The sequence below is a fragment of the Trachemys scripta genome, chromosome 18 (assembly GCF_013100865.1).
Source record: "Trachemys scripta elegans isolate TJP31775 chromosome 18, CAS_Tse_1.0, whole genome shotgun sequence".
NCBI classification, from domain to species: Eukaryota; Metazoa; Chordata; order Testudines; family Emydidae; genus Trachemys; species Trachemys scripta.
Window position 1 is genome coordinate 4,779,280 of NC_048315.1, and position 24,162 is coordinate 4,803,441.

A 24,162-nucleotide genomic window follows, 5' to 3' on the forward strand; every position below is an offset into this window, starting at 1 on the left:
ATAATTCACTATTTATTTAGTTTAGTCTGCAGTGTAACATTTAAGGACAATGTCAAAGCAGATTTTAACTTATACCACATTTACAGTGGTACATTGTCAAACTCTGCTCCATTTTTGGAACACAGTCCGTGAAAAATGCATTGTGTTATGAACAGATAAACATGAGGTACAAGAAATTCAGTGTTTACAGATATGACTGCTGTAGTTCAAGTCCACTATGCTATCCTACCTACCACTGGGTAATTCTTACTCTAGCAGTGTCCTGCTGTAGCACTGAGAAAGATTGATCTAAATTAGTGGCTGTTTTAGCACAGTGTATTCACTCATTCAACACTAGTCACATAGACAAAGCCATTAAAGGGGATACTACAGCTTTGTTCATGCCTACAATTTAGGACAATCTTTCTTTGGATCATAACTCTGCAACAGCAAATAAAACTTTCTACCCTTATAGCATGCAATAAATAACAGTGAAACATAAATGCAACCTCTAACGTAAATGTTCATGTCCTTTTCCAGTCATTGTTAATCAGGCTTAAAGCACCGTAGCTGCCAGCATTAAAACATCAGAGAAACCCCCCCCACTTCAAAGACTTAGTTCAAGTATTTACAAGTTGACTGCATTTGTTTTCTTTTACTTACATCTTTCTTTGCTGCATTTCTTTACCTTTAAATTAGAAGAAACTAAAACATGACTAGGGAAAGTTGGCAGAGATTGATCCTGTTTTCTTAAAGTAGTAACTTGTTTTTAGAACTCCAGGTGTGGTGCCAGCTCCTACATTGGGTGCTTCTGTTGAGAGATTCTTGTTCTTTATGAAGTGATTAAATTAATCATTTTTATGCTACAGTGTTCAGATCTTTCCATTTGCAACCTTGTTCTACAGCTCATGAGGTCAGTTGTAATCCATGTAACAGTCATCCATATTTTATTTAAGTGTTTACAGATAAGGACTATGTTGAAATTTTATCAATATCTTAATAAAACAATTTAAAACATTTTTCAATGGTCTACTTATTTAAAGGCAAATTCAGAATAGCAAACTCACATTCCTTGTGCTAAACTGCTTCTGTACAGTAGTCTAATGGGATTTTACTGTTTAACCCTAGATGGAGGGCATCAATTTGAATTCTAAACTGCTTTTACCTACTACTAAAAATGTATCTGACTCATATGCAGACTAGGAAGCAGGAGCATCTGACCATGGTGCTGCAATTTAAACAAATCTAGAATTAGGAGTAGGTTGTAGCTCCCTAAACTGTAGCTTAATTGGTATCTTGTTACCTCTCTGTAGAGAAGCCATGTATTGAATGTTCTTATCTATTTTATAACAAAGAAAGGGATGTGCAGGATTTGAAGGACACTTAGTTGTAACAGTTGACTTTGTGCCATTTTCAGCAATAGCCCATTAGTGGAAGGGCAACAGTTGCATACTTCAAACCTACATTTTTAGATCCCCTGTATTTTTTAAACATTGCTGTTAGCGTTAAATTTTCCACACTGCTTCAAGGACTAAATAGCTTAGAATTTTGGATGAGCTCTGTAAGGCCCTGCAGACCTGGCACTAGCTGCTGTATGATTGGTATGCTAACTGCCTGAGCATTATTCACAAGCTGTCTTAACACTTCAACTAAAACACACCAGTCCCTCACACTCAAGTGTATTGGACAGTATATAAGCAAAAGCTTCTAGATGAGTTTCATTATGAAACTGAAGCTAATGTAGTTCAGGAAACTATAAAAATCACAAGTGGAGAGGGAGTCATACACAGAGCAGCTCAAATGGGTTAGGTTTTTTTTTTTTGCTGTTTAAAATAAAGATTTTTCCAGGAAATGGATTAAAAATGAAAGCTAGGTATCTACACCTAAGAACAGGCTCTTGCCCCAGGACCCCTTCTAGTTGAAAGTGTAGCACCTAGGACAATCTTTCAAATAATGAGCTGCTCCCATAGCTCTAGTGGTGGCTGCTGGTCCTCATTTCTAAATTATCTAGCAGGACACAAGGTTCTGGACTTGGAGATGTTCACAAAGGACTCAGCTCCTTGATACTTAGAAGCATGAGAATACAGACCAATGGTTTGGATCCATAAACGCAGCAGCACAAGTGCTAGTGAATTTGGAGAAAGGTGTTACTAGAAAGACATGTAGGGAACAAAGTGTATGGGCTTCTGGGGCCCTATAACACTCGAATAACCAAAGACCTACATGAGACATGGAGTCAATTTATCCCTCCCAAGTCTCACGTGGCTTAGAATCAACTTGGACTGCTCCTGAAATCAGGATGGGAGGCAATGCCCCATTAGCAAAACCAGTGAAAGACAGTTAAATACACCTTAACATGAATTCAAAAGCCAAGGCTAAAATTCAACAGAACGGGAGAGCTCAAACTACTCACAATGAATGCTTCTACCTACATCCTCTTCACACAGCCTACTACCTGGTGAGTACTGTATTTGAGAGAGCCTAGATCATTGATACACAAACTGATGATACAGTGAACAACACTGCAGTCAAGCTCAAGACAATGACTAAAGAAATCCACATTATAGTAGAGACTGAAAGAAGTGGAATTTAAGGAGGGGAGGGGAGGTATTTGGTTCATGAGGAAGTGCCTACGGACTATTGGTTGTGGAAGACACACAGCATTTCATTTGGAGCAGACTGTGGCCTGAACATACTGGTTCAGTGCCACTAGGATGTAGATTTAAAAAAAACAGACTGAACACTAACCAGGTAGTATATTTCTGTCCCATCAGCACCTGCCCCTTCAAAATAATTTCACACAGTATTTCAATCTTCATTTTATTAACAAAAAGTGCAAACAGTTTTAAACTAAACGATATGATTTGTACGCACTTAAACACTGGGGAACATTACATACAAAACGAATGTTTCAGCAAGTACAGTCGGCTGAGAAGAACACTCACCTAACATTTATACACTTATTCATGCTTTTTCACCAGCCAGTTATTCAGCTTTCATTATTGCTTCACAAAACATTTTAGCTGCTCAAATGCAATGCACAGTGGTAAAAAGTTTGGCAACGATGTTCTCAGTTGGTCCAAATTAGAAACTGAAGAAAACAAATATGAACTAACTCTTGTGCAGGCCACTTTCACCCTAACTTTAAATAGCTTAGATCCCTATGAATACAACTACAATGTTATTTCATACTATTAATAATAAAAAGGGAAGGACCTTCCCCCACATTCTCTGCTGTATCAATCGTAAGGAGACAAATATGAACAAGGCTCTAGCACCTTTTGAACATTTGTTCAGAATCTGCATTTGAACCTGCCAAAGCCATGAAAAATACAGTCTTGCTTTTTCATAGGGAAACTTGCCCTATTAACAGGTTTAAAACAGCCATGGAAGAACTACATAATCTTTTATATTCAGCACAATGGAATGTGTGCACACCCTACGAGAAAAATACAGATGGAATAAATAAGCATTATGAAGTGTGCCTCTTCTCAGGGACACAAGCAGGCTAGTGTTAATCCAACTCTTCAAAGTCTTCTGCAGTCAACAAGCCAATCCTCTACCTAGCCCAAAAGAGACAGTTCATATGCAATCTCAGTCATTAAAAAGAGCCTATAGTAGTAGCGCTATTTTGTGGATTAGAAAGGATTTAGGGTGCTTAAATCTAAAAATTCCCAAGATAAGTACATAAATACTAAATTGACAACCAGCAAGGAGTAGGAGAATGTGAGCCCCCCCAATCAGCCCTGCTTTGGTGCTATATTACATCTAGCAATTGCATTATCAACAAAGCAGATTAGTTAACAGGTCTTGACATTAAGTAAATCAAAGAAATGGAGGAGGATCTCATCTACTTTCAGCAGCAATGGGAAAGTGGGAAGTGTTTACAAGTTGTAGGATATTAGTGATTACATAATGCCCTTCCATCTTTATATCCTTCATGTAAATGAGCACTGCAGGGAGTATTTGCATCACACTGGGAGTATTTCAGATGGAGTGGTCAGTTTCTTGACACAGCAAAATTTTATACTATCAAACCAAATTACAGAAAGACTTAGGTTAAGTTAACTGCCATTAAGTCAATGGTGTTCTTATTTTAGCAATTACCTTGTATTGTCCCCTCCAGGACCAAAGCTGAGGTCTTCAGGGCCTATTTGATCACCTTCAGAAAAAACTGAACACAGCTCTAATACTGAAAAACAATTAATATGGCATCCTTAAAGACCAAGTCCCCAAACCAGTTAAATTTAAAGAGCTCTATAATCAGCAATTCTTTCAGAGATTAAGATTTCATTCTTAACATATGAAAGACAGATACAAAGTTGGAACCCTTATTCTGAATTAGTCTGCTCTACAATTTTAAAACTATGATGGTGGAGTACAAATTGGTGGTTTAAATTTTTTTTGTGAGTCAGCAATGTAATATTCAATGTTATGCTGTGGAGTTCTGCAGTAAACTACTAATTCAGAATAAGACATTGATCTTCCACTGATTTATATTAGGCTATTAATATTGTTATTTATTCCAAACCATTAACCAAACTTATTTAGAATTAGCAATCATGTAAATGTTTTAAAAGTACCCTTTAAGATGTTTTTGACCATTTTCACAGAACAAAATGGTAGACACTTTCAATACTTTTAAAACTGAGCTGAAGAATTCAAAAGCAGTTTACTGTCAGTTCAGATGCAAACTCATTACTAGGGGACATTTCGGCTACCACCACTCATTTACTGTTTTCTGCAATGAAAATTGAGAATTTACATAACTGGGGCCAAATCCACTCTTCTGCCCCAAAGCCAGTCAGCTTTTATGCAGAGGGCAGAGACAATCCTACAGCCTACATGCTGGCTGCTACTGTAGCGTACAAAACAGCTGTATCCCTCACCCACAACTGGGATGGTGAATCTGAAGCCACAGGTTCCCATGCCTCTTCTCCAACTCACCACTCTGATACCACAGCTTTGCAGTGACCAGGGGACCTGCCGTCCACAGCAGATGCTCTCTGCATCCTGCCATTACACAATGCCATAACATTACACCTGTTCTGTGGCTTTCAGCCTTGGACAGAGGCAAGTTAGAGATGGAAGAAACCTGTTAAGTCCTTTAGTCTACTCTCTGGTACTTAATCAAGTCCACTTTGAAGTAACTCAAGCAAGGGGACTTCTGCTACTTTTGCTGGGAGACTGCTCCTGTCTTAGATCTCAATGTCAGGAAAAATTCACTCTCGCTTTCTTTACCTCCATTTTAAAATGAGATCTCAAGCACCAACTGATAATATTTGGAAGGCTTCATTTGGCAATAACTTAGCCCCAAATAGTATCCTTTACCCACAAGAACTATGAGCCATGTCAGAAGTAGCATTTGGAAAGCTGCCCCTCTGATTGCACAATATAATGGTTCTACCTTCACTTGAGGGCTGGACATCGAAGGCATGATTAAACGCATCTGAAGTGGATGTGGCATCCTCCTGCTCTTCGTTTTCTGTGTCACATTCAATGTCGCTATCGCTGCTCATGCCTGGCAGGAGGTGAAGGACGTGCTTCTGACATAGCCCAGCTGCAAAGAGCAAAGGAGAACCTGCTGCAGTGAGATTCCTATAGCCACAAAGTTCTCAGCTTCCTTTCTTTCCCAAGACGCACCAACGTCAAATTCTCGGGCTTGGCAGGAGAACAAGATAAAGTGAGCAGTGTGTAAACTTATTTACCAAAGTACTAAGGGATCAACAGCAGAACATGCTTGGGGAACAGTTTTAAAAATGTTCTCAGTCTGGTTATCTTATTCAATGGAGACTTAATTTAAAGGAGCAACTCTATAAAAATCCAACTAAATGGTGTAAGTGTGAACTTGTATAATTGCATTTCCTTTCTGCTTTAGTGGCTTTCCTCAGCTGGCAGCCAGCCCATTCTTACCAATGCTTCAGTGGGCCACTGTGTAAATGAACTGAAGTCTAAAGGTTTTTTACTAGTTTTAAGACGTGTCATGGCCTTTTAAGCAGCACCACATTTCAATCAGGTTAACTTTCCTATTCAGAGGTCACAAACACATGACAACATGATTTTCCTACAAATATATCTCATCCTATTCTTCTCAAATGAAGACAGCCCTTCGTCTTGCCACTACTTGAAACTAATGATTAGTAAGGCTCCGTGACTTCTGCAGCAGCTAGCTCTGGGGCTGTCCGAGCAGATCAGGCAGCCCCTAGACCAGTCGTACCAGCCGCGGCTAGGGCAGTTTGGGTATGGGAGGGGGCTCAGGGCTGGGGCAGGAGATTGGGAGCTGCAGGGACATGCCAGCTGCTTTTGGGGAGCTGTGCAGAGCCCAGTAGGGAGTCTACTAGCCCCACCAACCCTCCCACCCCAACATCTGCAGGGGTCCCGAGCCACACACCGCTGCCCAGCCTCCCTCCTCCAGCACTGGTCTTGAGCAGCCCGGCCCCCCTCCCCTAGCAGGGATCCTGGGCTGCACACCAACAGCACCCCCGCCAGCCTGAGTTTTAGTTAGGGGTATATAGTACAAGTCATGGACAGATCACAGGCCGTGAATTTTAGTTTACTGCCCGTGACCTGTCCATGACTTTTACTAAAAAAAATCTGTGACTAAAATGTAGCCTTAATGATTAGTGGTTGAAAACTAACCAAAACAGGAAATTACACAGGTTTTATGGTGTCTGGATTGGTTTGCTTTGTGCTGGCTATCAGCTGATGGACTGAGTGGCACTGATGACTAACAAGATGCCAATGGTTTTGCAGCGCAGTCCCCCAGAGCAAAGATGTTCCACTCCTTGCCCATACACCCCAGGTCAACTACATGAGTAGTAAGATTTCCATAACTTAATATAATTTTACCCCTTGCCTAAACCCCTTTATTTCAATAGATCTTATCACGAGATCCAATGCAAATGCTTCTGAGAAAACAACAATTCCAGGTGCTCTTCCAACTGCCTTGCCCAAGAGTTGACTGAACTCTTAAAATGGCATAAAGCAGCCTCCTTGACATATTGTGAAATTCTAGGCACTCATCTTTGAGCAGACCTAAGTAAGAAAAGTGTAAACATGACTCCTTCAACCGCCCTTTTCTCTGAAGACTTTCTGGAATTACAATCGTATAAACGCACAAGCACAACACATTGACCTGACACTGAAGTCAGATGGAGAAACTGGGTTTGCTCTTGTGTATGAAACATGCTCCCAAAGAAAGAGCTAGTTCTCAAAATTCACAGCTAATCATAGCTACCTGAAAACAAATGATTATGCTACTGCAATTTTTCCTTTGTGAAAGGAAATAAATTGTAATATTTGTTACCTGGGGTTTTAACAATGAAATATTTTACTTAAAAAAAAAATCCTCTTAATGCTTCCTCCTGTAACAGGAGAACTGCAGGAACACATCATGATCACGCTGCAGTGACTAAGAGAAGAAATTCAGTTTTATGTCACTGAGAGACCTTCTGCAAATGCCAACACCTACACAATATTGCACACTGCAGATAGAGATGGATGCTGGCACCTTAATATAGGCTTTGAGCTACAATTCATCAGTCATTGAAATTCAAATTAGTGCAGGGGTGGAAGGCAGCCGAGTTTTAGCAAGATATGAAAAACACTTCTGCATGGAATATCAATAAGAAAGCCAACAATATTTTCTCCAGCATGGAAAGACAAGGTGAAAGAGACAGGAATGCGTTTTCAACAACTGAGATTTCTTCTGATTTTCAGAGGAATTAGTGGACCTTGCATACTGCAAAACCCCAATTTAAATTAGACTTAAGAGGTGTCCAGTGCAGACATGGTCCCAGTCACCACCAGACTTACCCCTGCAAGCAGAAGCCTTATACCCAAAAAGGTCTCTTGCTGTATTTTAATAGGAACACAAGTGCAGTCCATCTTTTAAATTAGTAATTTGCCAAACCTCATCTCTAAAGTTAAGTCTTAAGATGAAAACAGGCATCCAGGGGTAGAAAAATAAACCAGAAACGTAAACTAAGAAAAAGCTCCTTGAAAAGTTTCTCTGTGCTCTCTGAATTCCATCACGCCGCTCTGTCATACACTTGAGGAGTCGTCCTTTTATTCGTTATAAATCTACCAAATGTTGCAACATAAGTTCAGCCCTCCAAATAAACAGATTTTTTACATAGTTTACAGAAACACTCTTGTTTTAAAGGGGTTGTCAATAAGCAGACAGTGGGCCAAATCCAGACCACTAGACGCTTTTGAACGTCTACAACCTTTTTATTTACTTATTATCATTATTGTTATTATTTTATTATCTTCCCTGGAGTCTGGACCTCGACTATACCCTGACCAAGAAATTGGGACTGACAAAAAATAAATTAACTACCTCTACTGTAGTGACACTTTAAAACATTGTGGTATTTATTTTCTTTGATCTTGTCTTTACCTTCCTCTGGCTCTGCTGAAGTGCCCTCAGAGAGAATGGCCTGTAGCTCCCCAGTTTCCGAGTTGTTCTCTTGATCAGTTGGTTGTGTTCCTTCTGTATGACATCCTTTAGAATCTGACCTTAAAATGGGGTTGGGGGAAAAAACAGCATTAGCACCTAAAGCATTAACCCAACCATGGTGGCAGCTTTTCCTCCTGGTGCTACACGCAGTTTAGCATCAGGGAGCTTCAGGGAACTTCCAACTTTGAAGTTATTTGGAATATTTACAGGGTTCCATTTTGAGATCTGAAAGTACATAACTGATGCTCTCCAAAGAACGTATCCTCCTCTGACCCACAATGCTATGTCACATTCAGCATCTGGAGTTTGTACCTCTACACAGCATGTACATTTAAGTTTTCTTAAAGCTACCCTTTCATACTATTGCTTAACATCAATGACAGAAAGCAAGCACAGAATTCAACATAACTGTCTGTTTGCACAAAAGAACCAAGAGACAGCCCACCCCACCATTCATTGGCTTGCTATTTAGAAAAACCTGATCGCATACTTCAAAACTACTACTATACATGTTGTGTAACTATAAACTGTATTTGGAGAAGCACAGAAAAATCAGAAGTGAGGAAAAGAAAGGAACGGTGGATTCTCAGTGAAATATCCTCTCCGATATAAGGAAACTAGATGTAAAATCCTGGTGGCTAGAACATTAAAGTAGGAAATATTAGAAAAATGGACAAAAGTCTGATGTGCAAGTCTAAATGGGCAAATCTAAATGGCCAGACTACAGCTACTGATGCTTCAGCTTTAGTTAAAATGAGCTGTTATGACCCTCAGAAGTTCTATAAATAGAAAAATGAGGACATACAACTCACTTATGGGCCAAAGCTGGATGTCCAAAGGGAGTAGCACAAAAACGTGAATGACTTCAAAGTAATTTATGTTCCTTGATTCAAAACTGCTAAAATCGAGCCTTTTATGTATGTTTCATTTATAATTCAGCGAGAAAAGCACTTACCCCAGAGCGACAGCTTTTCTTGTCTTCTCCATAGTTGTTAAGCCATTTAAAGCAGAAACGCCCACATCAGAATCTGAGCCTTCGCACTCCCTTTCCTCTGGCTTAGGTAGTGCATCAGGAGCATTACCATTAGTCAGGGACCTGGAAGAGCCATGCCTACTGCCAGACTTTGAGCTTCCTATGCAACCTAAGAAGAGAAAAAATGAAGATAATTGGCTCTTACGAAACATTTCAAATTTTTCAAGTCACCATCTGAGCAGCGTTTGCCATTAGGATCACTTAATGTGTACTTTCCAGAAACATATATCCTCACCTACAGCTTCCACTTTTGGTAGCACAGGTTCAGAAAAGCACTTACAAGATTTCCCAGTACAGTATAGATTAACCTTTTGGATTTGTGTGAACTATGAAATTAGTTTCCCATATGTCAGCAATTCCACAGGTGCACTAATACAGAAAAATATATATCTGTTTTTTAATAGAGATAGATCCATCTATGGGGCTGGTCTACATAGGGAAAATATAGAGGGGTTTCTCTGCACTGGTGCAGCACCTCTGGAGATAGCAATGGTGAACACTACAGTTCAGGGTACAGATGATTTTGCTCCCATGTGCATACACGAGAGCAGCAGTTCTCAATCTCTTTCTGTTCTGGGACCTCTCCCTGGGATCCCACTCCCATTAGCATGAACCATAACCCCCTGCCCCCAAATCCATTTGCAATTCTCAGTTTGAGAACTGCTGCATTACAGTTTTCACTTTTGCTTTCACTGGTAGAGCTGCACTAAAAAGTGTAAGAGTCTTCCTGGTGGCCATAATGTCCAATTTTATTACCACATGGTGCAGGACTAAGTCTCACAAGGGCTTAAGGAGAATTTTCTTGTATTTCCTTTAGAGAAAACAGAACCGAGAATTTAAATCCTGGCTGGTAAGTTACAGCAGTAACTTGCTTGTAAATGTAGTAATTAAATACAAGATACTACAAACACCAATTTAGGGGATTAAAACTATTTCAGATAGGCAGGTTACTGTTAGAAAATGGAAGTCCCAGGAACGCTAGACACAAAGGCTTAGTAAGATGGTGTAATGGGTTCTCAAAGGTCTGTATTGGTGCAATAATGTTAATCACGTTTAGGGGAAATAGGATCTGGTTTACGTACAAAGTTTAATCAAAGACGGGAACTTTATGAACAAGGATATGCTGTTAAAAAGCTTCTTCCCCGATGCATTCCAAAGCATATTTAAAGCACTCCCACATTTCAGGTTTACCTTCAGAGGAAGTCTGACAGTCTCCCTTTGAGCGAAGGTTATTGTCCCCACAGTCCATTGCTCTTCGAAGAGACAGGCTCCCTGCTGCTCCGGAACGAGTAGCTTTGGGCGAATTACTTTTCTTACTCGTGACTGAAAAGATATTTAAATCAAAAGGCGTGTGAATGTACTGCCTAGGCATCCAGTCAATTCTCTGCATCATCCCATCTTTATGTTGGCCTGAAGTGGAACTAACTGATGCAATGGCACTAGACATTCTCTTCCCCTTTATTCTTAAGGCCACCATATTGTCCCCCTCTCTCCGAATCTCTCAAACGCCTTCAAGGTTTTCATTACATATTATTCCTGTTGTGAAGGTATGTTGGGAAGAAGCCACTCGCTTAATCAATAATGCTCCTGAGACCAGACCAGGAATGGTTACCTTAATTCTTCGAGATGGGATTGTTAGTGAGAACCCACTGTATGTGAGCACAAGATTGGAGTCTTTTCAATAGCAATGTCTGTTGAGGCCACACACGTGGCCCAAGTCTCCTTGTGTTCCTGGTGAGCGCGTAGAAGACTGAGTAGTCCCCCAACTCTCCCTCAGGTCCCTCACAATTTAAAGCCCATGCTAGCTGAGGACTTCAAAAGCAGAGACAGAGGGTAGGTCATGGGATTCACACTAACTACAGCATCTCAAAAAGCCACAGTTACTACAGAGTAAGAAATTGTTCTCTCTTCTTCAAGTATGTGTCAGTGCTGATACCACTGTAGGTGACTGACAAGCTGTACTCTCCTTTCCTGGTGGGAGCAAGAAGCATCAGCTGCATTGGTAAAAAGGATTGATGTACTGCTCTCCCAAACTTAGCACCAGACTTGGCTGCCATGGAAAGGGTGCAATCTTCAGCGCAAGTCAGTGGGTTGGCTCCACATCACTGCTTTACAGATTCAGATTTAGGCACATTTCTGAAGCAGGCTGATTACACTGCCTGTGTCCTGATGGAGCGTAACTTGACAACTGAAAGGAGACGTGTGCTAGTAGTTGATAACAGGTGGAGTTGCAGAGGCTCAAAGATAAAATCCCAAGTATAAATTAGATCTTCAACCAAGGAACCTGGATTGGGGTGGGCATAAAAAATTCAAAACCTGCTTAAGGAACCTAATACTGCTTCTCTACCTGGTACAGGGGCCAGCATCTGCCACAAGGCTTTAGCTAGGTCAAGCTGTCCCTCATTTATGTGAAGAACAATTCTGAATGGACTCTCAGTTGTCAAAAATATCAAAACTGATGACATTTCTCCAATGCAGCCCTCCCTAGAGGGTCTGAAATTCTCAGAAGGAGCTCCTGGAAAACTGGAAGTTATGCTGAAGACACCACTTCAGCAGGCAACAAGGATGAGAAGTCTTTTGGTGGTAAAGCAGCATTGGTGTTCCTCAGCCCCCAGATAAGACGGTTACTCACCGTTGTAACTGTTGTTCTTCGAGATGTGTTGCTCATATCCATTCCATTAGGTGTGCGCGCGCCGCGTGCACGATCGTCGGAGAATTTTCTACCCTAGCAACACCGGCAGGTCGGCTGTGGAGCCCCCTAGAGTGGCGCCTTCATGGCGCTGAATATATACCCCAGCCGACCCGGCGCCCCCTCAGTTCCTTCTTGCCGGCTACTCCGACAGTGGGGAAGGGGGGCGGGTTTGGAATGGATATGAGCAACACATCTCGAAGAACAACAGTTACAACGGTGAGTAACCGTCTTTTCTTCGAGTGCTTGCTCATATCCATTCCATTAGGTGACTCCCAAGCCCAACTTAGGTGGTGGGGTCGGAGTGAGACATTGCTGTGTGCAAAACCGCTGATCCGAAAGCAGCATCGTCCCTGGACTGCTGCACTAGCGCATAGCGAGCTGTAAATGTGTGGACTGATGACCAAACCGCAGCTCTACAAATGTCCTGGATCGGAACTTGCGCCAGGAAAGCAGTCGAGGAGGCTTGGGCCCTCGTGGAGTGAGCGGTGAGGTGCGGTGCTGAGACACCTGCCAGGTCATAGCAAGTCCGGATGCAAGATGTAATCCAGGAGGATAAGCGTTGTGAGGAGACCGGTGAGCCTTTCATTCGGTCGGCCACTGCAACAAAGAGTTGCGTCGTCTTTCTAAAGTGCTTTGTGCGGTCAATATAGAAGGCCAGGGCCCTTCGTACGTCCAGGGAATGCAAACGTTGATCCTGGCGAGTAGCATGTGGTTTGGGATGAAAGACCGGGAGGAATATATCCTGGTTGATATGAAATGGAGAAACCACCTTAGGGAGAAAGGCAGGATGTGGACGAAGCTGCACTTTATCCTTATGGAAAACTGTGTAAGGGGGCTCAGATGTTAGCGCCCTGAGTTCAGAAACGCGCCTTGCTGAGGTGATGGCTACGAGGAAGGCTGTCTTCCAGGATAGGTACAAAAGTGAACAGGTGGCCAGTGGCTCGAATGGAGGACCTGTGAGCTTGGAAAGAACCAGGTTGAGGTCCCACGTCTGAACGGGCTGGCGTTGTTGTGGGTACATCCGGTCTAAGCCCTTGAGGAATCTAACGACCATCAGGTTAGAGAATACCGAAGACGCGAGTTCCCCTGGGTGAAAGGCCGATATAGCGGCCAGGTGAACTCTAATTGAAGATATCGCCAACCCCTGCTGTTTTAGGGAGAGGAGATATTCCAAAATGAGAGGAATGGGTGCCTGCAACAGGGACGTGGCTCGTTGTTCGCACCAACAGGAGAACCGCTTCCACTTGGCCAGGTACGTGGTGCGTGTTGAGGGCTTCCTACTGCTCAGCAGAATCTGTTGGACAGAGTGCGAGCATTGCTGCTCTGCCTGGGTGAACCATGGAGCAGCCACGCCGTGAGGTGGAGTGATTGCAGGTCGGGGTGACGCAGCCGGCCGTGGTCCTGAGAGATGAGATCCGGACATAATGGAAGCGGGATCGGTGTCTGAACCGAGAGTTCCAACAGTGTGGTGTACCAATGTTGTCTCGGCCACGCTGGAGCGACCAGAATTACCTGTGCCTGGTCCCTGCGCAATTTGAGCAGTACCTTGTGGACCAGAGGAAACGGAGGAAAGGCATAAAACAGGTGGTCTTTCCAGGGAAGGAGAAACGCATCCGAGAGGGAGCCCGGAGCTCGACCTTGTAGGGAGCAGAACACGTGGCACTTCCTGTTGTCTCGAGATGCAAACAGGTCTATCTGGGGAAACCCCCACTTCTGGAAGACGGAATGTATGATGTCCGGACGGATAGACCACTCGTGCGTCTGGAAGGACCTGCTGAGTCGGTCCGCTAAAGTGTTCTGGACTCCAGGGAGGAACGATGCCGTGAGATGGATTGAGTGGGCAATGCAGAAGTCCCATAGGCGAATGGCCTCTTGGCATAGAATTGACGAACGTGTTCCTCCTTGCTTGTTGATGTAAAACATGGCCGTGGTGTTGTCGATGAGAACTAACACACAGCGGCCACGTAAGAGATTGAGAAATGCCTGGCACGCCAGGCGCACCGCCATCAGTTCCCGAACATTGATGTGCAGGGCTAGCTGGGGTGCAGTCCACAGGCCCTGGGTATGGTGTTCGTTGAGATGGGCGCCCCAACCCAGAGATGAAGCGTCTGTGACCAGGTGCAGAGAGGGTTGTGGGGCGTGAAATGGCATCCCCTCGCAGACCACATTGTGATCTAGCCACCAGGTGAGGGAGGTCAGGACCGAGTTCGGGACCGTGACCACCATGTTCAGGCTGTCCCGATGTGGGCGGTATATTGACGACACCCAGGTCTGGAGTGGGCGAAGCCGAAGTCTGGCATGCCTGGTTACGTATGTGCAGGAAGCCATGTGACCCAGCAGGGTAAGGCACGACCTCACCGTGGTAGTTGGGAAGGCCTTGAGCCCTTGAATGAGGCTCGTGATGGTGCCAAAGCGGTTGTCTGGCAGGATGGCTTGTGCACGTCTGGAGTCTAGAACTGCGCCGATGAATTCTATTCTCTGGGTAGGTTCTAGCGTGGATTTGTCCTTGTTGAGTAGGATGCCCAACTCGTTGAATGTGTGCACTATTATGTGGACGTGAGCTCGAACTTGCTCTTTGGTGCGACCGCGTACCAGCCAGTCGTCTAGGTACGGGAACACCTGTATCCCTTGCCGACGAAGGTACGCTGCCACGACAGCCATACATTTCGTGAACACTCTTGGGGCCGAGGATAGGCCGAAGGGAAGGACTGCAAATTGGTAGTGCACCGTGCTTACCACGAATCGCAGGAAGCGTCTGTGAGGTGGGTAAATTGCGATGTGAAAGTATGCGTCTTTCATGTCAAGGGCGGCGAACCAGTCTCCAGGATCGAGGGAAGGGATAATGGCCCCCAAAGAGACCATGCGGAACTTCAACTTTACTACGAATTTGTTGAGTCCGCGCAAGTCCAAGATGGGTCGCAGACCTCCTTTGGACTTGGGAATGAGGAAGTACCGGGAATAAAATCCCCTGCCCCTTAACTCTACTGGAACCTCCTCTATGGCCCCCATAGCAAGGAGCGTAGAAACTTCCTGTATAAGAAGTTGCTCGTGAGAAGGGTCCCTGAAGAGGGACGGGGAAGAAGGGGGGGATTGAAGAAAACTGGATAGCGTATCCCCTGTCCACCGTGCGAAGGACCCAACGGTCCGAAGTTATAAGGGACCAAGCACGGTGGAAATGGGAAAGGCGATCCCGAAAGGAGGGGGCTGGATCCTGGGGGATGACTGGGGCGCCGTCCTCGACCGCACCTTCAAAAGTTCTGCCTGGGGCCTGAAGGTGGTCTAGGTGGCCCCTGGTTCTGACCGGGTTGAGAGCCGGTCCACCTTCTTCTACCACCTCGCCCTCGCCTCCGGGCCGAGTCCCGTCTCTGACGAGGCGGGGGGGGGGGGGGTAGAAGCGCTGAGGCTGCGACCTAAATGGCCTGCGCTGAGGGCCCGCAACATGCATCCCCAGGGAGCGCATGATTGTTCTCGAGTCCTTGAGGCTCTGCAGACGAGAGTCCGTCTTGTCCGAGAACAATCCATGTCCCTCAAAGGGCAGATCCTGTAGGGTTTGCTGCAGCTCCGGAGGCAAACCCGAAACCTGAAGCCAGGAGATCCTCCGCATAGCGATACCCGAAGCCAGGGTCCTCGCAGCCGAGTCCGCTATGTCCAGGGAGGCCTGTAAGGAGGTTCGAGCCACCTTCTTACCCTCCTCAACCAAGGCCCCAAACTCTTCCCTGGACTCTTGGGGAACCAATTCCTTGAACTTCCCCATAGAGTTCCAGGAATTAAAGTTGTAGCGGCTCAGGAGCGCCTGCTGGTTAGCCGCTCTAAGTTGCAGCCCTCCGGCTGAATAAACTTTACGGCCAAACAAATCAAGGCGCTTAGCCTCCTTCGATTTGGGCGCTGCGGCCTGTTGACCATGGCGCTCCCTTGCATTCACTGATGACACCACCAGTGAACACGGTTGGGGATGGGTATACAAGTACTCATAGTCCTTTGAGGGGACAAAGTACTTTCTTTCCACCCCTCTCGCTGTGGGTGGGATAGAGGCAGGAGTTTGCCATATCGTAGTGGCGTTAGCCTGGATCGTGCGGATCAGGGGTAACGCCACTCTGGATGGGGCATCCGCAGAGAGGATGTTCACAATGGGGTCCTGCACCTCCACAATCTCCTCTGCCTGAAGGTCCATATTACGTGCCACCCTACGTAATAGGTCCTGGTGTGCCCAGAGATCAATCGGGGGTGGACCCGTGCTCGTTGTGCCCGCCACTGCCTCATCTGGGGAAGATGAGGAAGATGCCTCAGGTGGCAAGGGATCCAAGGGCGGGGCCTGGTCCAATGAGCCTTGGAGCGGAGCATCACCTGCCTCTGGGTCCAGGACGTCAGGTGCGGGCACGGAGGCCTCCATGCCCCCTGGAGGAGGGCGAGAGATGGTGGACTCTGGGGCCCTTCGCTCAGAGTGCACCGAGCGAGAGGCTGATGGTGGTGGAGCCCCTTGAGCTTGGTGGTATGCCCACGGGGTCCAAAACGACCAGTGTGAAGGTCCCTGAGCGGAATCCTCCGCTACCTCCTGCCAGTGGCCCATGTCCGGATCATCGGCCCGTCCCTGAGGGGGGTATGCCGATCTCGATGCCCCATCGGAGGATCGGGACACTGATCTGGATGGCCATGGCGGTGCCGACCGCGCCGAGACGAGCTCCGGAAGGTACGGTGCCGTACGGTGCCGGCCCAGAGATGAACGGTCCCTGTGCGGTGCCGGCGAACGGTGCCGAGAACGGGATCGGTGCCGATGACTACGTCGGTGCCGAGAGTCAGACCTGGACCTGGAATGTGATCTTGAGTAGGCCCGGTGCCGGGAGCGGCCTCTCGCCGTCGAGCGTCGATCGTAGCGGTGCCGAGAACTACGTCTCGATGTCGATCGGTACCGACGATCATAGCGGTGCCGAGACGTAGAGCGGTGCCGCGACGAAGATCTTGGCCGCGAGTACGACCGGTGCCGAGGTGATATTCGGCGCCGGGACTGCGAGCGGCGTGGGAACCTGCTTCGGGACCTGGACCAGTGCCGTGGTTCCAGCCCTTGCGATGGAGGGCGCATCAAGGCAGGTTTCCCTCTAGACTGGACCGGACGAGTCAACGGTGCCGGCTCCGTGAGAGCTATTAAGTCTCTCGCCGCCGCGAAGATCTCTTGAGTCGACGGGAGGCACTGTATCACCGCCGGTCTCGGTGGAGACGCTATCTGCACCGGACTCAACGGCCTCGGAGCCGGAGTCGACGGTGCTGGAGTCACCTGTTTTCGGTGCTCCACAGGCGGACGCGGCTCTACCCCCGGCACTGGGGGAGCCGGCGTCTTCGGCACGGAGGTCCCCGTCTTATGGGCTTTTTTATGCCCCGGGGATAATGACCGGCGCCGAGGCACTTGTTGTGCTTGCGGTGCCGACGAGGTCCGGTGCCGGGGAGGCTTGTCCGCCGCCACTCGCGTGGTCGGCAAGGCCGGTGCCGCCGGGGCACTGCGCACCGAGGTGCTAGGTGCCGGGGCCTGACTCGTTGATGGAGCGTCCGGACTAAGTGCCGCCTCCATAAGGAGTTGCCGGAGCCGAAAGTCCCGCTCCTTCTTGGTCCTCGGTCTGAAGGCCTTACAGATCTTGCACTTATCTGTTTGATGGGACTCTCCCAGGCACTTCAGACACGAGTCGTGCGGGTCACTCGTTGGCATAGGCTTAGCGCAGGAGGCGCACTGTTTGAAGCCGGGAGCCTTGGGCATGAGCCCGGCCACGCGGCCGGGGGAAAAAGGGGGAGACAACCCCCTTAATCCCCTTTAACTATATAACAAGTATTAACAAAGTGAATAACCAACTATTTAACTATAAACAACTAGAACTATAACTATAACTGTGAATAACTGAATAAGCTAGGGAGAGTGGAGAACAGCTACGCCGCGCTCCACAGTTCCAACGACCGTCAGGGGCGGTAAGAAGGAACTGAGGGGGCGCCGGGTCGGCAGGGGTATATATTCAGCGCCATGAAGGCGCCACTCTAGGGGGCTCCACAGCCGACCCGCCGGTGTTGCTAGGGTAGAAAATTCTCCGACGATCGTGCACGTGGCGCGCGCACACCTAATGGAATGGATATGAGCAAGCATTCGAAGAAGAACTGGTTATTCTTGATGGCCCTCCCTGTGGTCTAGCAGAAAGGTGATTGGGAAGCGATCACTTCTGCTCTCCAGCATGCTTCTAGCACACTGATATGGCAACCCCCAGTGAGCCCAACAAGGTGATGGTGGCATGTCATGGGGATATCGCTCGCTAGCTTGATATTGGCTAGTCCAATGCCGTTCCTTTGGGATAGTAGTTAGGTCCTGTACGGAGCGCAGGCAGGCTCTTTGGGATATTGATCACAGATTGTAGAGGAGAGGGCTCTCTGCTTAAGAACATTGGGAACGTATGCATTGGTGATGGAGAGGAGGAATAGACCACCTATATGGGCAGTACAGAGAAATGTGGATGGCGCTCCTGGTACCAGGGTCTGTACCGGTACCAGCAGGTGCCTCGATAATGGTTACAGAGCTAGCTCATCCAGAGGCTCATCTACTATAGGCATCATTGCTGAGCTGAGTGGTGCGACACGACACCCAATCTTGAGTTGGTGCTGGAGAAGTTTTCCTTTGTGCCATAGGCTGCTCATCAGCCCTCAGAGCCGTGCAGGACTTTGCGGATTTGTCCCCAGAAATTTTATGTGGTCTATCTTTGTAGGAAGGCTCTGAGCACCATGTGGAGTCTCTGCTCCTGTCTAGAATGGCCCCTCTTGGTGCTGGACTTCAGTACCAGACTTCAGTGTCACTGTGTCTGCTTTAGTGCCAACATCTGCAATACAGGTGGAGTCTGCTTCAGTGCTGGGGGCATTGGTGCTGATGCCAGGTCTTTTCTTGGTGTCATCTTCTCTGCACTGGTCTTTGGAGTTGTTTGTCTGCTAGATGGCTGCTTGATGAAGTCTGTTTGTCCGCTGTCGGGACTCTGGTGCCATCTCCTCAGGATCTGAAGAGGCCTTCATAGATTGCTCCAGGAGATGAAGTTTCAACCCCAGGCCATGTGACTTCTACATTCTTGTGATCAAAAATATGCACACCAAACATCTACTCAGTATATGTGACTCTCCTAAACACAAGAGGCACCTGCTATGTCCATCTTTCAAAAGAATTAGTACATCACAGAATGTGCAAGCTTGAAGCCCACAGGTTTCAAATCCTTGTGCACCAAGGGAGCGGACAGAAGTGTCTGGCAGTCAGTATTCAATCCAGATGGCTCAAAGGTGTTCACAAAGGTCGTATACCAGTAGATCAGAAGAGTTCTGAAGATTTATGAAGCATTTTGAGAATCGGAGCTAAGAACTACCAGGTCAGACAGTGGTTAGGATCCATCTTGCTGCCTTGAGCAATAAGAGGGAACTGAGGGAGAGTTGTGGCTGCCCTGGCCTTTAGGACTTTGTATGAGAGCATAAAGAGGCACAGGGGACGTGTGTGTGACACTGCTATTCAAAAGACTCCGATCTCACACACAACCACCTACTATGGGATTCACACTGAGACATACTCGAAGAAAAAGATTCTCATGTGATGAGAAGAAATTACACACACTCTGGAGCGCTGAGAAATTTTTTTTTTTCCCGGCTTGGATTTTTGCAAGGTTGGTCACATTTTAGTAACAAACTTGTGAAAGTTTAGAGGTGATCTGCATATAGTCTGCAGGTAACCTTTGCCACCAAAAATTATCTTTACAGAGGATTAAACTTCATGCTACCTACCCATAAGGTCAACGTGAAATTAGATAAATAACATCTGCAGTGGGCTTCAAAGATTCTTATCACATTCTGGAATATTATTAATAACTATAATGCGCTTGCTGAAAACGTTAGAACCAGTTTCTAGAGAAGCCATTTAATTTCTGTCAACAAACATGAGTTTCATGTTTCTGCTTCTCAAAAGATATTTACTATAAACAAACTCAGCTATAAAGTTTAAACTATAAAAAGGCTGAGTATTATTCCCAGACACCTAGATACAGTATCCGTCTACACAACTGCCATCTAGAGAAGTGACAGCTTTAAGCCTTCTCCTCCCCCATCCCAACACTTACAACTCTTTATGTAACAGCTTGTAATTGATGATTTTGTCAGCAACTCCATTCCTATTTCTTGTAACTTGCTGCAGCTTTCTGTTCCACACGCAGCCAAAGGCCCCTGATCACCAGGGAGGAAGCTGGGTTGCCCCTCACAAGAGCCAGCATTGCTGCTTCTTACTTCTGACAGCTGGTTTTTTACATCAGACATTTTGCTTCGAACTTCAGCCATCTGAGTTTTGAGTCTCTTCAGCATCTTTAAGTCAGGTGGCACACGCCACATTGCCTGGTGCCTCCGCTGGTCTCGGTCTTTTAGAGAGTAGGATGATGCTTTACAAGGAAAAGGTTAAACAAACACGAAGGTTAAAAATGTCTAACCTCCGTCAGTAGTTTTTTTTTTTTTTTTTCTTTAAACTCTTTCATTATTAAGACTGTAAGAATTTGTAGAGAATATGTCAGTTTCACATCCAAGTTCCCATGCACTAACAAACTGCTACAAGGTCTTGGTTGCAAATACTACAAGAGGATGTTTGTTAAACTGTTTCCATAAACATCTTTTAAAAATCTTGGAACATTTCTATTGGTTTCAGATTTTTAAATGCTTCCCTTTTATCAGATTTGTCCCGACAATCCCTTTAAAATAGCTGACACAAGGCTGCCTATGTGATGAGAGCAAAGAATCAGTGATAGTACTATTTCCCTTGAGGGCAGGGAGAAATCCATGTTACTTTTTATTGCCAGTGCAGATGGGAAAACAGGACAGTGTTAGGGAACAATTTTAGTGTTAAGACTGCCTAAAAAAATGGGAATAGCACAGTGTTTTCCTGGGACCGGCACTGGCAAAAAAAGACAACATGCAATAATCTGAATCAGGACCCTCATCACCCTGAATAAGACTGCTAGCACCAATTTGTATAGTGCAGACATGCTCAAAGAAGTTTCAGACTAGTTGTGTACACAGTACTCTCTGTAGTTACTCTAATATGTGAAAGAGAAATGGGTGCCCAACGCAGAATGATCCCATTTCATCTAACATAATCAAACTCCATTCCCTTCCTCTGGGCTACAGTGACATAGGGCATCTACTCTCAGCAGCTCTCTCCACCTCAATGGGAACAGTGGGCAGAGGTTCTTCCGTGCTGGGTGCTTTGCTTTCCCTTAGTGTGCCAGTCATGGCGACGGAGAGCCTTTCACATCTCTGGACAAGTTTGAGTTCACCTGCTCATCAGTTTGCTGGCAAGTGCGTTTCTTGGATAGAAGAATAATTTTATAATCATTTCACATTAACTGATGATTCAGAGGAGGAATCTGAAGTAAAGAAAGTCCCTTAGGTCCCTTGCTGCCCCAGGTCAGCTCTAAGAGATACTATCTAGGTGAACCTTTATGTTAATTAGCCAGAGTTAGATCAACTTGGAAATCTTCTATTCGTTACGCTTTCAGAATTCTAAGTATCTCATTGCAAATTCAACTGGCTCAGACCTATAACCCCAATGGCTTTTGAGTCCCTCGGAGACACAACTTAGCAAGCTCTGGAAATAAAAGAAGCCTTGTTCCAACATGGTGATTGAACAAGGTACAGGAACAAAGTCAGGTATTTAAGGATCTCAGCAAAACAGAAAGACCACACCAAATGCAGTAAGTGGCTGAAGGAAGCAGAGACCTACCCACCACAACACTACCGTGGAGGCCTCAGTCTGGGTCATACTGCCAACAATGCAAGTTCATCCATCTCTTCAATGCCTTCACCTGGTCTCTCTAGTTCTCTCAAGGCAGAGTCTAGACAGCACCTGCAGAGAGTCTTGACAGTACGCAACCTTGCATCACCTGTAGCTCACTGGCCACTTCAAACCGCTTCTTTTGTCCAATCTTCAAGGTTTTTTTTTTTTTTTTTTTTTTTTTTTTTTTTTTTTTAAAAGCAGACTACATTGCATAGGACTTATTTACCCCTACACTGTCTTTATACCCTTTGCAGTTTGGAAGCCAGATCAAGCTCTACATTATTATGAAAATCTTGTTAATCTAAGAAGAGAGACTTTCCTTCATTAAACAAATTTGCAGAGAGAGCTCACATCAGAGACCAAAGGCTTTTCTCTATTTATCTGCAGAACAGGTGTGGCACAGACAGCAACAGGGATTTGCCCTACAGAGTCTCCTGCCAATATACCTCAGCTGCATTTTGCAAGAGGGCAGGAGGAAGCCAAGTTTGGTTTTTATGGTCCATCCAAATCTGGACCTCTCTACCAAGACTATCAACATGGTCACCTGTCCCCTAACTGCCTCAGCATCATTTCCTACTCTGAATGGATTAGAGCTATTAGCTGTCCACTAGCCTCTCATGAGATTTTTGGTCACTATACAAAGTAGGCCTCTTTGGAAGGATATTTTAGTGTTCCCACTTTTTTTGCATCTACAGAACACAAACATTTAGGGAGCAGATCATGTCCCGCAGATATACAAGTGCAGTGGATGCTCCATATACATATCTGTCTGTGCCCATGTAAAAGGAAATTGAGAGGAATCTGTCCGTGGATTCATGATGGTTTGGCAAGGTCAGGGTCCTGTAGTATGGAAGGAGGTGAGAGCAGGGACACAAGGATGCAAAATATTTCCCTACCAACCCAGAGGGAAATATGGAAGCACATTATAACAGCTTGGGACAGAAGGTAGGTGAGAGAATATCTTCTACTGATAACCTTCTGTTGTTGGAAAGTACAAGCTGTCAAGCTACACATAGTTCTTCTTTAGGTCTGGGAATGCATTAGAAAGGCTTTCCTGCAGAGTCCCCTCTATAATGGAGAGCATCCCTTTAAGAGGAGTCCTTAAGGACAGACTATGGCAGGGGAGCTCCTGAGAGCACTGCTCCAATAGAGCTGTGTTACTGGGGAGGGAGAGGTGAAACCTCCCTACATTTTTTGCAGGGGCTTGTACAAAGTACGCCACCACTGCAATGGAAGAATCCAAAGAAACTAAGCAGAATCATCATGCAGTTTTCCTGCAGGAGGGATGATCTAACCCTGAACTTGCATTTTGTATTTCCAGAGAGACCAACTGGAAGTACGAAATGCAACAAGAACAACTGACTGAATAACCCTGCTTGCCACTGCATGAATTTTACAACAAGACTAAATTTGAACGTTAACATCAAAACTCAAACCATTCACTTCCTATCTTTAGATTGGACAGTGCAAATGCCGTCATCATGTCAAGAGAAAGAGCATATATCTGTACCAGATGGACTATTATTTCTCTTCTGCTCTATTAAGCCACCAAATGGTTGTTTCAAAGTGACCAGAAATAAGATATTGTGGCTGTGGGCCAATTAGCCTCAAACAAACATTAACTCTGCTAAATCTATTTATGAGGTTTGATTCAATTTACTGATTCTTCACTAACAAAGGAGAGGAACATCTGACCTTCAACAATAAATCAGCTATGACAGAATTACATTTACAGCTTGCTATCTAGCTTTCCTTTGGTTCACACAAAATTAAGGTTATGGCACATCAACCTAATACTATAACTCAAATACATGTTATGCAAAATACTAACAAAGTTATTTAATAAGTATCAGCGCAGAAACTGACCACTATTTTCTTCCTTTCAGTCATTCTGTACATGTTTCTCTCTCCATGAGTTTCTGCATCAGCCTCTACTATTTTTCAAGTGCCCTCTCCTCACTTTTCAAGCCCTCCATCATGACCACTACCCTCAACTTCTCTTAAACTTCCTTCCTGGCTTTACAATCCACCTGATCTTGCCACTTGTGTTCTGTGCCTGCTTTCTCGTGTGCTTTCTTCCATGCCACCTCAAATGTCTGAAACAGCTTCCCCACTATCATACATAACCCTTTCAGTAGCTCCACTTTCAGCAAACAGATAAAAGTTTGGAAGCTGAAATAGCCATT

The 24,162-nt window shown here is 45.5% G+C and overlaps 1 protein-coding gene across 5 annotated transcripts in view; it reads right to left on the bottom strand.

The window, feature by feature from the left end:
- Positions 1 to 2,785: 2,785 nt before the first annotated feature.
- TRIM37 (tripartite motif containing 37) overlaps positions 2,786 to 24,162 on the bottom strand; it is a 59,739-nt gene continuing 38,362 nt past the window's right edge. Inside the window, exons 20-26 of one of the 5 annotated variants that reach the window (XM_034752272.1) lie at positions 20,277 to 20,588; positions 10,665 to 10,796; positions 9,396 to 9,582; positions 8,381 to 8,499; positions 5,387 to 5,560; positions 4,087 to 4,171; positions 2,786 to 3,542 (exon numbers count right to left, since the gene is read on the bottom strand). In XM_034752272.1, coding sequence (XP_034608163.1) covers positions 3,539 to 3,542; positions 4,087 to 4,171; positions 5,387 to 5,560; positions 8,381 to 8,499; positions 9,396 to 9,582; positions 10,665 to 10,796; positions 20,277 to 20,588 — 1,013 coding nt within the window. In that variant the 3' untranslated portion in view covers positions 2,786 to 3,538. The other 4 variants (XM_034752273.1, XR_004643383.1, XM_034752270.1 and 1 more) reach the window with 4 other exon arrangements.